The sequence below is a fragment of the Glossina fuscipes genome, unplaced genomic scaffold, assembly GCF_014805625.2.
Source record: "Glossina fuscipes isolate IAEA_lab_2018 unplaced genomic scaffold, Yale_Gfus_2 1, whole genome shotgun sequence".
Taxonomy (NCBI): Eukaryota; Metazoa; Arthropoda; class Insecta; order Diptera; family Glossinidae; genus Glossina; species Glossina fuscipes.
The window spans coordinates 9,481,865-9,498,091 of NW_023998415.1; the positions used below are offsets into that span (position 1 = coordinate 9,481,865).

The 16,227-nt window shown below is 33.5% G+C and overlaps 1 protein-coding gene across 1 annotated transcript; it reads left to right on the forward strand.

The window, feature by feature from the left end:
• The first annotated feature begins 4,300 nt into the window (after window positions 1-4,300).
• LOC119632135 (fatty acyl-CoA reductase wat) lies at window positions 4,301-14,102 on the forward strand. Its single transcript, XM_038024908.1, has 8 exons — window positions 4,301-4,492; window positions 4,657-4,785; window positions 6,661-6,780; window positions 7,269-7,524; window positions 9,712-9,901; window positions 9,971-10,120; window positions 13,551-13,670; window positions 13,841-14,102. The coding sequence occupies exons 1-8, from the start codon at window positions 4,301-4,303 to the stop codon at window positions 14,100-14,102; spliced, it is 1,419 nt and encodes a 472-aa protein (XP_037880836.1).
• Window positions 14,103-16,227: the final 2,125 nt, after the last annotated feature.

A 16,227-nucleotide genomic window follows, 5' to 3' on the forward strand; every position in this document is an offset into this window, starting at 1 on the left:
CAGCTGCAGTTATTCTGTTTCTTTGTTATATGTAAGTTTTTGCTGCGCATATGTTTCGCTCGTTACCCTCTAACTCTGGGTTACTTAAAAGGCAAAGAGTAAGGATGGTAATTTATAGCTGGTAACATATATTTCTTATACAAGTCAATTCAATATTCACTGTGAAAATGCTTGTATTCTATTTGTGGCCATCGCCATAAAAATGTCCCCATTTTTTATTCGTTCGATTGATATGAACTTAGACTTGTATTGCAGGTTCGCGTATACACTTTCAATTTCATTCAAAATATTATTTTTCTAAAATACACAATTTTGTGATTGATTACTTATGAGACAAATATCTAAGCCGTACAGGTCTCTTCTATCTCCTCGGAAATGGAAAGTATTAATGGCAGTAACGGCTTTTAAGAGCTTGAAAAGATATTTATTTTATCCTCGAACGAACTTGATTGTCAGCGTAGTTTCGCTGTTAAATATTGCTATTTTGTTAAATATCGTTTCGGGCATTCGAAGATGAATAATGTTGGATACGACACAGGGAAATAAAATACGTTAATAATAGCCGCCATTGCGAACAATATTTCCCACTCGAATAATAGTATCATCCTTTCCACGTATGTACACCGTATTCTTTATCATTCCAAAATTTGATAATTAGAAAATAGTGAGTAATATTACTTTCTGTCTGCTAAATATTCGTTCTCATATATATAGCATATATAAAACAACACTTGAAAGCCGTGGGATCACATATAGATGTCGCCACTATTAAGAAATCCACAGTGCCAACATTCAAACGATATGGGCAAAAATTTCACGACATTCGTACCATTAGTTTACAAGCGCACCGCTTGTGTTACCGGGTATATTAAGCTTGTGCAGACGTACGTAACACATAGAAGAGCTTATATTATACCGACCGATCAAAAATCATTTAAGAATCGATTTAAGTTCGCCTGTCCGTCTGATGTCTGTCCACGGATTTTTGTGCTCCACCTACAGGTCGCAATAGTTGAGATATTTTGGTGAAATTTGATATACTGACGAGCATCGGCCCAAGGACGAATGTTATTGAACACGGTTTGGATCGGTCCAATTTTTCGGCCAATTGTCATTCTTAAAATTTTTTGGCAAAATTCGCTGGATAATAGTAGTTTGACATTCTAACTTGTTATGATAAATTTGCTTCGACTGCGGTACTTTTTTGAACCTCCCCTCATATAACCCCTCTTAAGAAACCTTATACGACAGAAAGGTGTAATTTTCAATATTTCGTGGTAAATAATAGTAAATTAGCAGAGTAATCCACATTATCGAGTTTAGACTACATGGCTCTATTTTTTGGATACGACAATATTTCAGGGAATGTAAGCCCTTATACGCCAAAAAGACCCAATTTGGCCTATAATTGTTACTATTTTATGTTTAAATTTTGTTCAAGATAGGAATTTAGCATAAAAATTGAGTGGACCAAATTTGAGACATATGTGTCTATTTCTTAGGCGTCACTTCGTATAGGGTCTCTTATGAATACTAAGTCCTTCAGAAAACGATTTAATTTTTAACATTTTATGAGGAAAATTATTCTTTACTAGCAATTTTCCGAAGAAATTGACGATACGGAATATGGATTCCATAGGTCTATTTTTTAAATTGCAACATAAAGCGGGATCTTCATGAAAAGCAGGTGTTTACATGGAGAGAAAATGTAATTTCTATTTTGTTATTACGGAAAGTGAAGCATAATATAATTTTTAGGAACCAAATTAAGGCTACAGAATTTGCATCCACTCCCGTTTGAGCATCCTTGTATGTGCGGGTTTGCATGCCAAGTGTGCCTTTGCATTAAAATGATGTGTAATTTTTGGTGTATTTTTAACAAAACGAGGGAATGTACTAGGTAAAGTGATGTAGGGTATCTGACGGCGTATTATGTTTTTATTTGTTTTATTTTCGATAACAGAATGAAAAAATCTAAATTTCCTATGTAGCCCATCAGTCCATATAATTTTTTCGGATGATTTAGCGATCAACTGGCTGCGGCACATACCTTGTCGTCATAAAGTAGAATTTGCAGCGGCGACAGACAGCGTCTGGAAGAAATGTTTAATTTACCAGAAATATTGCATCGCTTTCGCTATAGAATTAGAAAGTTTCTATTGCCTTGCCAGGACTGTGTGTAAGCCTTTCTTTAATATCACCAAGCTTTATTGGCCTTTCCTAAATTATCCATTGCACGAAGAATCTTACGATCACCTCCGTGTACATCATTATTTTAAAGACGTTATCTCAAACCTTATAGGAAAACAAGTTGAAATGTTAGAGGTAAGCAAAGCTCGATTATCAAGCGCCGTGTATTATTTCGCCTCAAACATCAATCCCTTATCCAATTTCGCTTTGATATATTAAACAGGTGCCACTTTTGGTGTTTCATCATGAAAGCAGATAAAGAATTATATTAGGTGAAGTAGTTTTCTTTTTACCTGTTAATCATAATTTAATTTGACAAGCATTTGAATTTTTGTTAAAATAATGACACTAACATAATTAAATACATTTTACTTATCTAATTTCAAAAAAAAAAAAAGACAGGATTACTTGAACTCAATCAATTAAAACAAAAAGTAAGAAATTTGTATTCAGTCATGACCGAATCTTGTATACCCCATTATCGCAATTCTAAAATTACGAGTTTTGAGTGGGCGCGGTTGATTTTTTCTATTGTTTAGAATAAAGTGGAAATTTATATGATGTATGTACTTTATGAGTAACAAACAACAACACGGAAAACAAACGTGTTTACGTGCTTTTTGCTATAGAGAGGTGCGAACGTATCCGTTGATCGGCTTAGGCCGTTTTCCCTCTCATTTGCAAAATCGTAGGAGATATTCTCATTTTTGCGAACGGGAACAAAGCTTCCTAAAGATTCTATATAATTGGACAGATGGACAGACGGGCAGACGGACATGCTTAGGTGTACTCTGAATTTGAAACTGGCCAAGAATTTATATAATTTATGAGGTTTTTCAAGCTTGATACTGGGCGTTATAAAGGTATTTAAGAAAAAAATTAAATTTTGATATATATATATTTTTCCCATGCGGTTACTAAAGCACCACCCATGGAGTATACGTTTAAATTATTGTAGATTTTTCTGCTGTACTTAATGATTAATGAGCGAAAAAGCAATTTTTTTTTTCGTTTTGAAAATCAGAGGTGTTCTCAGCTTACGCGGTGCTGCAGGCGTGTTATCCGATCGAACTTACCTGCAAGAACTGCCAATGTTTTCGTCTCAATTTTAAGTCGATAACTTTATTTTTGCGGCCAAGGGAATATTTACAATAGACATTCCATAGATGGACAGACCGATATCCTTAAACCAATTTAGAATTTGATGCTGATCTAGAATAAATATACTTTGTAAAGTCGATGAAGCTTCCTACAGGCACGCTTATGTAAATATGTACGAAAATCGATACGATTTAATTTTTAGTTTTAACATTTACAGAAGGCAGCACCTGTGACATTGAACAGACTGCCTGAGTTAAAATTTTCAGTATTTAGCGGACGATTGCTAACAACTGTTGGTTTCGTTTTAAAAAACTTTTTATGTCATACGTCCTTTGATAAACACGATAGAAATTGTGGGCTTGCAAAGAGGGTCAGGCGGTCATTACGTGCACGTATACCTGTATGACTGTTTTTGTGGTGTGTTATTGATTAAGCACGTACAAAGGCTTGCTGGTATTGTGGGAATTTGTACAATTGCCTACCGATTGTTCGATTGATTGCATTAATGGCCTAGAAATTTTTAAATATTTATTTAAATATTTTTATGAAATCAATAGTCGAGTGTTGTTACAAACATATATCAAAGGGGCAGTCAAAAAAGAACAGTGATAGCGTAAACAGTTAAACTATCAACGAGTTGAACGGCAAAGTGTAATAATTTGATGAAAATTGTTAATCATTTGTAAGAGCATGTAATCAAAGCCGATATATATTTTTATAAACTATATAGTGTTTACATACAAGACATACGTTTAGATAAGCATATATAGATTGCATAAAAGATACTGCATTTTTCTCGTTTAAATAGTTTCTTCGGCACCAATATTATCCTGTGGAGAATTGCTAGCTTTATTGAATGCATATGAAATGAGTTTAACGTCAGTAAAGTAACGATCTCAGTAGCAGTTGTCGGTCAAAGCATTAACGACAATATAGAACAACAATAAGCAGCCATAGTACGGACAACAAGAATAACGATATCCGAAATTTTCCAAAGGCAGGAATTACAATGACGATAACCCGTATTAACGATTTCTATAGCAACTCAATCATACTTATTACGGGTGGAACCGGTTTTGTAGGCAAAGTGTTAATACAAAAACTATTGAGTGCCTTTGAGGTGCAGAAAATTTATATGCTGATACGTTGTAAGGATAACATGACAGTCGAGCAGCGTTTAGAGAAATTTTTAAATGAATCGGTGCGTATTTTTTCTTTTATTTCTGTTTTTGTTTTTGATTTTTAACTAAAATCAGTTCCAGCTTAGCGGATATGAAGGATATAGGAATTGAATATTTTTGTTTATTGGCTTGTTTGATTGACAAGTTTTCTTTATTATCATTTTCTTCGTTGCATACTTATCAGATATTTGATGTATTACGCGAAGAAAGACCGCAGATACTTCGTAAAGTACGCGCCATACGTACTAACTTTAGTGCAATCGATTTGGATATTGAAGCCGCGGATCGTGAACTGCTACGCAATGAAGTGGAGGTCAGTATACGCGCACACAAGCACATAAAGAAAGCACACACAACAGCACGTATCATTACGGTGAACGGTAAATATTCGCTATTTGGCCTTTCATATCATCGACAATCGAAAGGAAGGGTCTACACTAAGCATCAATTCGGAAGCTTAAATGAATAAAGGCGGATAAAATTCAGTTATGAGTTAAAATATATGATTGCGAAAGGTATGATTGCGACCGGTCCTAGTTTGGCGCAATGATAGGCGTGGCTATTTACAATATCCGAATGCGGGGTGTTTACGAATCGGTGTATATCGAACGGAAATATGTCATTTGTTGTTATGCTTAACTTAGGTATACACGAATATAGATATTTTTAAATGCATATATAGCGTCAGGCGTGTCTGTGGTTGTATGATTGATGCTTCATGTTGCCGATTTTGATTAAAAATTTTAGAATGCTTCCAAATTTTTTTTTAGTTGTTTCAGATGCTTTTGCATTTTGATTGAAATTCATGTTATTGAAGCGCGTGCATGTATAGATACATGCAAGCGTAGATGCAAATTGTCCATCGCCATATACGTACGTACAATATATATATATATATATATATATATATATATATATACGTATTGTATAAACATTACCTCTTCATATAAACATACAATTGTTGCATGTTCAATGTTTTATTTTGCAGCCTTGCAATGCTTCGCTTTAAAGATAAAAGATATGTCCATCGGGTTTTTGCACGTAGACCATGTACAGTACAGTACAGTATATGTATGAATGTTTACAAACTTTTTTATGCTTGCACATGTAAATATGTGGATAATTACTGCACTATGTTTGGCTCAATTGTATCAGTAACATTCTATTTTAATTGCATGTTGTTGTATCAATTCTTTATTTTCCCTGTATTCTGTTCTTGAGTAACACGAAAAAAATGAAAAATGAATAAAAATTAAAAAAAAAAAAAAAAAAAAATGTTAATAGAAATGGCGGCGAAAATTATATTTATTTTGTTTCGCGATACATTCGTTTAAGACCTGTTGTATTTATGCTCCATATATTGAACGACTGACTGCGGACATAGACAGACCACTTTGGCTAAAATATTCCAGCACCGAAATATAGAAGAAAAAGTTTTTCAGGAAATATTAGTAAAGCATATCTAAATTATTTTATGAGTGCAATTAAAATATGTGGCAAGGGTTGTGTTAATAACGCCAATAACAATTTAAATATCAAGAAGAGAGTTAACGGCGATGTTGGGTGTGAGACGCTTTCGCGCCGCCCAACGGTATTCATTTTTTAAATTAACGGTGTTGGGAGTGGTCTTCCTAGTTTTGTTAAATCATTTTATTTGGAATGACTACGTAATTCATTTCGATCTGTAAACATGTGGTCTCTGTATATATATATATATATAAACATTTAGTGATTATTTAAAAATAAAAAAAGTAAAAAAATTAAAAATGGAAAATAATTTGTTAAGCAATATCACTAAAAAAATTAATTTTCGCTTCTTTTTTACCTTAGCAATTTCACTTATATACGTTCCATGTACAATATTTTTATTACATTTTACTAGTTTGCTTTCTTCTTCTTTTCTATTGCAACGGGAAAATTCATTTTTATTTTCCTTTTTCTTATGGTTAAACCAACTAGCGCATATACAGCACAGCAATGGCTTACCATCGACCACTATTTTATTATAGAGAGGTAATCTACCTTTTCCTCTTCACTCAAACTACGATTTTTTTTTTTTTTTTTTTGTTGATTTCATTCGATATTTTTTTAGTTTTATTTTATTTTAGATGAGATTAAAAATCACTGAAATCAAGTCTCAAAGTAAACGAGTTGTAAAAGTCTTTTGTTTTGAATTTCCTTCTTGCAGATAGTGTTCAACGTCGTTGCATCGGTGAAATTTAATGAAAAGCTTAGTGACGCCATTGACATTAACGTTTTGGGTACAAAGAAGATACTAGACTTAGCTATGGAAATGAATAATTTAAAGGTGAGTTGTGTAAAAGTAGCGTAGTAAACAATACAAATCTATTACACTATTGTGTACGGAAAGCAAGAAAGCAACTGATAGAAGTCCGAGTAGTAGCCAAAGTAGTGATTATTTCTTTACAATCTATGAAGAGGAATTTTCCCTTAGTTGATGGAAGACAAAGTCGACTTTTTTATCAATGTCGCTAACGAAATGCACGGGTGCTACTCATCGGGTGTACTATCGCCTGTGGCATAGATAAAGTGAATCGATTCTCAAATAGCGTAAGATTCTGACCCGATTCTATAATTTATTCGTTTGTCTATTATCTCTTCCGCATATTTTCGTCCGGTTTTTGTTATAAGTGAAATTGAAATGATTTTTCAAAAAAGAATGGAACAAGATTTAACTACACCACACACTTTTCAAATAAGTAGGAATTAGAAAAAATAAGTAGGGAAAGAAAAAGAAAATTTAAAAAAATTGTTTGTTTTTTTTTTTTTTTGCAGACATTTTTACACATTTCGACACTTTATTGTAACTGTAATCGCAAGTACATTAACGAAAAGGTCTACGAAAATGATATCGGCTATGAGAAGATTATACAGATATTTCGAATATTCGATGATCAGACTTTAGAAAAGTTTCGAGCATGTTTAATTGGAGAAATGCCTAATACTTATACGATGACCAAGAAATGCGCTGAGAATTTAGTCAATCATCGGGCTTTTCACTTGCCAGCTGGTATTTTCCGGCCACCCATCGGTAAGACAATGCATTATTTTATCATTTTATTAATTTCTTGCGGTCTTCTCTCTTCCCGTATTATCATTTTTTTTTTTTTAATTTTCACACTTTGCCTTAATTGGCTAGAGCACGTCTCTATTAATCATATTTTACGAGATATTGCTGTAAATATATTCTCTGCACTCTAGAAAAGTTGAAATGTCTAATGTTGGATTTTTCTTTTAGTAAATCTCAAATTCAGTTTCTTTCGTCCATTTTTTTTGTTTTCTCTTTTATGTTTGAGCTTTTACTATTTTTCTTTCCAATTTGACATAATTGCAGTGCTTTACAAACAATAAGAATTGTTCATGCAATGGATGGATGGTCTTGTGCGTTGTAAGCACAGACCCGATGAAGATTGTATTGTTTTACTAAGAATATTGCAATATTTTGTATACATACGCACCTATATTAGATGAGCAACTAGGATTCCGGCTATTTTTTCATTAACAAAAAATTGAAAATCCTGATAGAAGTACAAGAAATGTTTTTATTTAAGTAATCACGTTTCTCATTTTTTGCGGCGAATGTGAGGTCGATATTGGCTATGCACGCAAGTGTGTGTTATGAGTGTCGTCAGAGGAACAGACAATATATCTGCGATTGTAATGAATATTAATCAAGAGAAGTAATGTTTGCTGGTTGCAGCGGGGTAGGTTAAAAATTTCCAAGTTCCATAGATGTGTTTTAACCAAACAGAACAGAACAGGTCCTCATCACCATCACGATTTTATAAGTTTTAGCATAATATCGCCGTTTCTCGACCCAAGTACATTGAACTTAGTTTTTGTTGATATCGTTTTATAGTGATGACCAGCTGACATTTCTAAGTTAGCGCCGCCACGAAGATTTGTCTATTTCGCCAATGTTAATAGTTTTCCTAGTCTGTGTAATGACTACTTGCGCTTTCGATATCCTAACGCGGCAGCAATCTCCTATAGAAGTAGACATGTAGCCAAGATCACGTCGGCCTATTGATCGGCTAATGTGGCACAGAACTCGACATTTTTCTTATTAGATATGTGCTGGTATTACAACTTGTTATTGTTTCCAGATTTCTGCTTACGGGTGACAGCCGGATACTTAGTTGTGCACCTAATATCATCTTCGTTTTTTGTGTGAGTGTTCTTGCGGATATACAAGAAAGTATGTTCGATTAAAGGGACATTGCACGCACTCTTCATTCAAATATCCATGAATTTATAGGAACACTAAACTTTTTAAATTTGTTTTTGTTTTGATGGAAGTGATTCTTTTTGCGTACAATATCTCATTACACGTCAAGTAGGCAGCCTGGCGTCATTCCGTTTCAGTTACATCGATAACTTATCGTAGTAGTAGTAAGGAGAAAATATTGAAACTTATTTAATTGTTCATTATGTCAACATAAACATATTGTTTAGGTAAGTTAGTCGTTATACGCAAAGCCAGCAATTTAAGTGAATTTAAGTAAAAATGCAAACACAATGTGAAAAGTTTGATAACGCAAAGCTTCCCGCCTTCTATGCAATAGATTGATAGTGAGAGAGTGAAGTAAATAGATAGATAGATAGATAGGTAGATAGGGAGATAAATAAATGGATAGATAAATAGAGATAGAGATTAGATAGAGATTGAATGGGAGAAAGAAAGAAAGAAAGAAAGTAAGAAAAAAAGAGAGAGAAAGAGAGAGAAAGAAAGAGAAAGAGAAAGAGAAAAGGTATAGCTCTTAATGTGGCAAACTAAAATGAAGTTACTGTGTAACTTTCCAAAGTGCTCTTCACTATTTCCCAAATGCAATTTGTTTATTTGTATGTGTCTACTATCTTCAAAAATTTAAATAAATACGAAAAAGGCAAAGTTGGTTGACAAACACGAAAACAGGGAATAGATAAATCTACTAACCCGTACATGTTCGCATCTAAATGTATGTTATACACTCAAAGGTATGGTTTTCGTTTAAATGTTGTTTTGTTTTTTTCTTTTTCGTAATGCAACAGCATAACAATAAAACTCTTTACGCATCGCAGTCTTTTACTCAAGAAAGAAAGTTAGTAAATTTATGTCTCTACAATGCAGACCTTGTTCACATAAATCCCCTTAAGCGTGTTATTGCTCTGACAGACATCGATTATGTTTGTCTGTGCATATATTTATTAATGTTACTCTAGCTCCATCGTTTTTCAGTTATATCAACTTATAAGGAACCGTTTCCTGGTTGGACTGATAATTTATATGGACCATCAGGATTATGCACATGGTCAGCCAGAGGGTTAGTTCATTGCATTTATGGTAATTCTCGATGTCTTGCCAATATGGTGCCGGCAGACTATTGCGTAAACGCAATGATTGGCACTGCTTGGGATATAGCCAGAAGGTGACTTGAATCTTTACCTGCACGGCTTTCATATATATATATATATATCAAAGATTATATTTTACATAGATACAAACTGAATAAGTACGATGATCATGCGAAATCAAAATGCGAACTGCCAGTCTACAACTATATATCTGGGGACAACAATTTAACTTGGGGACAATATATGAATATGTCTCGTAAAGGATTTCACGAACCATTCGACAAGCCCTTGTGGTAAGTGAAGCTCCATTTTCATAAATAATACATCGGCTAGCAAAGTTCGGGACTAACAGCACCATAGGTCGGTTAATCACAAGAGAAAATAATACGTTTTCTTCTCATAGTTTGTGTGACTCGATTTTAAACTTTCATATGCCGTGCCCCAAAAAGTCCCACTTTCAATATTAAAAACTTTTCAATATTAATTTTGTTATAAGGCAAGGTTCAGAAGTCACAAACACAAAAACCGGAAGCAAAAAGATACTTTACTAATTGTGAGGACTCTGCGATTTCGCTTCGTCCACCGGTATATCTAAGAAAAGCACATGTTTTTTACTCGGAAAATCCGGTTTCAGTGGTGTCTTTACCGAACTCTAAATTTTCTTAATGATCAATCACTTAGAGTATCCTTCCTCTTCGTGTAATATGGTGACGACCAAAAAGAAGAGGAACAAGTGAAGGAAGGGAAGGACATAGGAAAGTGGCAGCCTAGTGGGTCTGTTTGATCAATCGCTAAATGTTATGTCTTTACCGACTGAATAGCCACTATAGCTACGATCAAAGAAAACTCTATCGCGCTAAGTTTTGAATCCCTCGACTACTGACTTGCCAGTCAGGGGGGATTACCCCCTCGGTAACCATGCGGATCAATGGAATTCATCTAAAAAATTTGACTAAAACGATGTAAAGCTCATCGAGAATTAACGTTTCTAGCTTGGTTTCACTTTCGCAAAACATATGATTTCTTTAATCCGAAGATAACAATAGTAGTGTTCCGATTTTTTCATTAAAAAAAAAAAAAATCATATTCACGAAATAAATTTTTGAAATAAATATTTACGATTTTTTTTTTTAAATATTTTTTATCATATATTTATGTTATTCTACTTTCCCTTACTTGCCTTCGTTCTATTTCTTTTACAATGACACATGGCTTTCGCTTACTATTGCGTGTACCTTTTTTTGTATTCGTAAAGCAAAAGTCTTGTACGATTTCCACAGCTATACGGAATTGAACGAATTAAATTCACCCAAATTGCATTTGTGTAACGAGTGTTATACAGACTGCGGAGAGTAATGCAATCAGTTCAAAGCTTTTCTGGCCTCCTCGATAAAACGATATATAGTTAGACGGTCAAAGTATGCTTCCTTTACTGTAGTGCTTTCATCATTTGATTCAAATCTTTTTCGTTTGGACACCGCTCTGCGCTCAGATTTGCAAACAAATAATAGACAATGGCAGACAGATCTGAAGAATATTGGGGAAGGGGCAGTTTAAAGCAACGAGTATAAATGATACTTGACAGAAGAATGTACTAATAAACTAAAGTTGTTTTAGTCGAGGAAAGCAGTGAGTACCAGTGTCTCTGTCAAGTGTTTGATCTGTATTTTGATTTCAAATAATTATTAAGCCTTAAATACAAAACTGGTGTTGCATTTTAGATATCAATCCAAAATATTTTTGGAAAATTTTAGGTTTTTACCTCAGCTTTTCGGTCTCGGACAATGACTACAAATTTCATATTAAAAGTTGAAAGTTATAGCAAGAAGCAAGAGAAACAGAACCTTGGAGTGTTGTCAAAAGGTTTGTGACCAATATATTCTACAGAGGTAGGGAGAGGCGATATAGCAAATAGTGTAAAATAAATTAGTTAGAAACTGTAATGAACCAAACCGACTTTAGATGTTTTCTGCCGCTACTTACACATGAATGTTTGTTTATATAAAACTTTAAATGTATGCGCCCTCTATATATGTATGCGATATATAAAATAAATAATGTGAAGAAAGTGTTGCAAATAGAAGTTGCGATCTCTTCTACAAAAACCTCTAAGAGACCACAATGAAAACCTTTCCAATTTGCAGCACGGGACGGCATATTTATCAGTTGGACTATTAGTGGTAGCCTCTATTTACATGTGCGTAAACTAAATCAAACCGATTGTGTGGCGGATGAAATCGACTATTTATTACCGTACACCATTTCGACTGTAACTTTCTATGGAAATCCATAGAGAGGGGCAGGCTTCCGAAAGACAATAAACAGTATATCCAATCACCATTTTGTTCCAATTTTCATCATAAAATACTAAAAAATCGACTTTTTTAATATGAATGATTATATAGAATAGAGACCAAACCATTGCCCGACTGTTATGAACAAATATATAAAATTAAATTTTTGTGTTTATAACGATTTTTTCAGGATAGGACGGGATTTAAACGGGGAGCTTGAGCTCAAGCAAGCGACTGTACCAAATTTCGTCAAAATATTTTAAGATCGACTGCAAATACACATGGACAAACCTGTGGAGAGATTAATAGACAGACAGACAGACACACATATCGACAAATAGGTGGAAAGATAATATTAAATCGATTGCGAAAACCGTTCTTAACTGAATGGTCTAATAAAAGATGCGGCAATCTTAAGTTTTCCTGGGTGTTACATATATTCGGATACCCTTCGAACGCACTATATCACAAATGATGTATCAAAAGAGCACAATGACTCTGAATTGATGAACATAGCAAGACCGGGGTCCATTTGAAGTTATTACGGACGTTACATTCCCACAAGTTTAACAGATTTTTATCATAATTAAGGTTAAGTATCCAAATACCAAAGTTTATGCTAAATGTAAGCGGACGCTTTCTCTGAATCCATATATACATATATTATATTATTATATACAAGCGTATATACCTAATGCGTATTTGTTTGTTAAACAAATACTTGACAAATTTGATATAACAACCTCTGGTGTGGAAAGGAGTCAGTGAGAATTAGTGAGAGTGGGATCATCTAAATCATCTAAGTCCGTAGAGCTTCCTAAATGAAAGTTTGAAAACGCTTCGAGAGCAAAGTAGATATGGTTGGCACACATCTCACACACATCGTATCGTGCGAAATCTAAATGAAGTTTATTGCAGGTTCACTGTAAGTTTACGAAGTTGGAATGGTTTTGTTGTTCGGTTGTTTGTTTGTTGGATTATCTAAAATTAGAGCAAAATCCTAAAATAGTTTTTATAAAAAGGTTGCTGGCAAAGCATATATAACCCATTGATTGCCTTCATCTGCAATGCATCCTAAAAACTAATGAACAATATCATCCAATAACAATACCGACCATATGATGACGATCAAACTGGTTTGTTTAATGGCATCACTGCATTACTATTTATTTACATATATACATATATATGTGTGTGTTGATACTTGTAAAAACAATCTAATTTGCATATAGACATATACATACATACATACAAAATCGCAACTTATAAAACAATATAAAGCGAATTGTAACAAAATGTACGCACACAAATATATATATATATATATATGTATATATATATACAAACATTTTATTAAATAGCATATGCAGTTTGCGTATATATGCAATATTTTGATTGTATAATCATTCATATTGTTTTGTGGCATCAGGTGTTTCTCGTACATCATAATACCATGGAAGCCATTACATCATGCCGCAGCATTCTTTCTGCATCGGATACCAGCTTATATTCTAGATTTAATAGCTCTGGTCACTGGTCAAAAACGCATGTAAGTATGTCAATTGCTTTTCGCAATACATAACAATACGATGTAATGTAATGTTGAGTAACCTTTTTTTTTCTTTTCATTATGTTTTTTGTTTTTATGATGATGGACTACTAAGCCAAACTGATCATTCGCTTTCGTTTCGTTTCGTTTTGTTCGTTTGTTTATAAAAGATACGTAAAAGCATACCAGAAAATGACGAAAATTATTTACATGATGTCTTGGTTTGGCCTTAAAGAATGGAAATTTGCCAATTGCAATATAAAGGAATTGCACTCTCAACTGACACCGGCTGAGAGAAAATTACTTGAATTTAATATCGAAACTATAGATTGGGCCACGTATTTTCATTCATATTTAAGTGGTATACGAAAGTATTTTTTTAAAGATAGCGATAACAAATTGCATAAACGTAAAGTCCTTTATCGCAGGTAATTGAGCGTTTACATATGTATGCATGTATGCTTGTATGCGTTGTCTTGTCCAAAGTAAAATTATTATGAAAATTTATGTCTTTCTCTCTCTTAAGTAGTTTTTAATTACAGTTTCTGTTATATGCGATGGCTTTCTGCTTCTTCCACTTTTCCATTTTTTTGTGTCTATAGTAAACCCCATCTATTCCTTACCATACGTATTAATAATATGTTATCTAAGTTTTAAGTAATAGTAGAAAAGCTCATTTTGTCTTCTATTACTTTCTCTCTCTTTTTTTTTCTTTTCTCGTTTGCAAAGAATGGTATTTGCTCATAATCTGATGAAGTGTTCCTTCGGTTTGTTGGCCATTATGTGCATTACAAGGATTTATTTGAAACTTTGTAAAATTAATTCAAAGTTTTCATTTTAAGTTGAGCTCATTAAAGTCAATGGTTTTGAAAACAAATTGAAATGTGACTGTAGTGCAAATGTCAGGAGCCTGCGAACTATGTCGATGTATATTTACCCGCGCAATCATATCAATTGGTTTTTATTTCTCTATGCATGTTTTTGTTACTTAGATAAAGTTGGCACCATTTCATTGGCATACATATACATATACATATTTATACCGGTTAACACGGTTACTTAATGCCGTGCCGTATTAAAACTATGTTCAACGAAACTTTTTAATGTTTTTACTTAAACTTAAATGTCATAGAGAATAACATAATTTGAATTTAAATATAATATAAAGCAAAACATATAATATATATATATATATATAATATAAAATAAAACATAACAAAAATTATATTTATTCTTTCTCTTTTATACCCATCATCGCTATTGTCCTCAAAAAGCCAAAAAACAAAAGAGAGCAAAATTTTCATGCTATACAATATCGGATGGGCGGGGCTGGTTTTTTTCCCATTTTCAAAATAAAAATGGATTTTTATATAATGTGTGTGTGTGTGTGTGTGTGTGTGTGTGTAGTTTATGAGCAACAAGCAAAAACCACGGAAAGTAAAGATGTTCACACCTTTTGCTGTATAGGCGCATAAGCGCTGTAGACGTGTCCGATTGACCGATTTAAGCCATTTTCACTTTCGATATCTTCATTTTTGCGAACGTGATAAAGTTTACTACAGATACTACACGTTTGGACAGATTGAGAGACTGACTTGCTTAGTTGCACTCCGAATTTAAAATTGGCCAAGACTGTATACAATTTATGGGGTTTCTGAAGCTTGCTTCTGCGCGATATAGAAGTATTTAAAAAATTGAATTAAATCATAATATTGGGTAAGTGAGATCAATTTTTCGTATACAGATACTGCAGCATCACCCATGGGACACACGTTCAAATTTTTATAGATTTACCTCTTGTAGTTAATGATTAATGAGGACAAAAACAATTTTGTTTTTCTATTGAAAGCCAGAGGTGCCCTCAGCTTACGCGGTAGGCGTGTTCTCCGCCTTATTTGATTCATTTTTAATTCCGATCTGCCTGCAAGAACTGTCAATGTTTTGTTCTAAATTTGAAGTCCATATAGGTTCTGGTGGCGAGGAAAATGTTAACAACAGACTCAAATCAATTCAGAACATGATTCCGATCAAGTACGTATATAGTCTGAAGCTTTCTTCTGGACGTTAAAAACGTTTTAATAAAATGAACGTACCCCTTATTGGTATCAAAATGTGTACCATGTCGTATCGAAACCTTATTCGTGCTGTATCAACACCATATTATAAAATACCTTCAAATAATGCAAGCGAACACAATATGCATCGTATTCGGTACCGAAATCAAGTATTACGGTGTAACATTTTATGATCGGAATTTCATTATGAAAGCTCGTTCCAAATGTACATACAAGTGAAATGTAAGAAAATATATGTTCGGCTGCAACGGAATCTTTCGTATCTATTACGCTTATCGTATCTATACTTAACCTCGATGTTCTTTTATTTGATACGCATATCGACAAGATTGTGGAGAAAAAATTAATCCACCACATCATGACGTCTGCGATATATAATTCAGAATCAATACATTTATCTTGTACCATTCTACTCCCCAAGTTATTTTATTTGCTAAGCAAAAATGAGTCATCCAGCTTACATGGTCTACCATTTTGATTTT

Coding starts and splice junctions, on each gene's coding strand:
- LOC119632135 (XM_038024908.1), top strand. CDS start 4,301: ATGACGATAACCCGTATTAACGATTTCTATAGCAACTCAATCATACTT. Junction 4,493..4,656: donor AGAAATTTTTAAATGAATCG/GTGCGTATTTTT, acceptor CATACTTATCAG/ATATTTGATGTATTACGCGA. Junction 9,902..9,970: donor GCTTGGGATATAGCCAGAAG/GTGACTTGAATC, acceptor TATTTTACATAG/ATACAAACTGAATAAGTACG.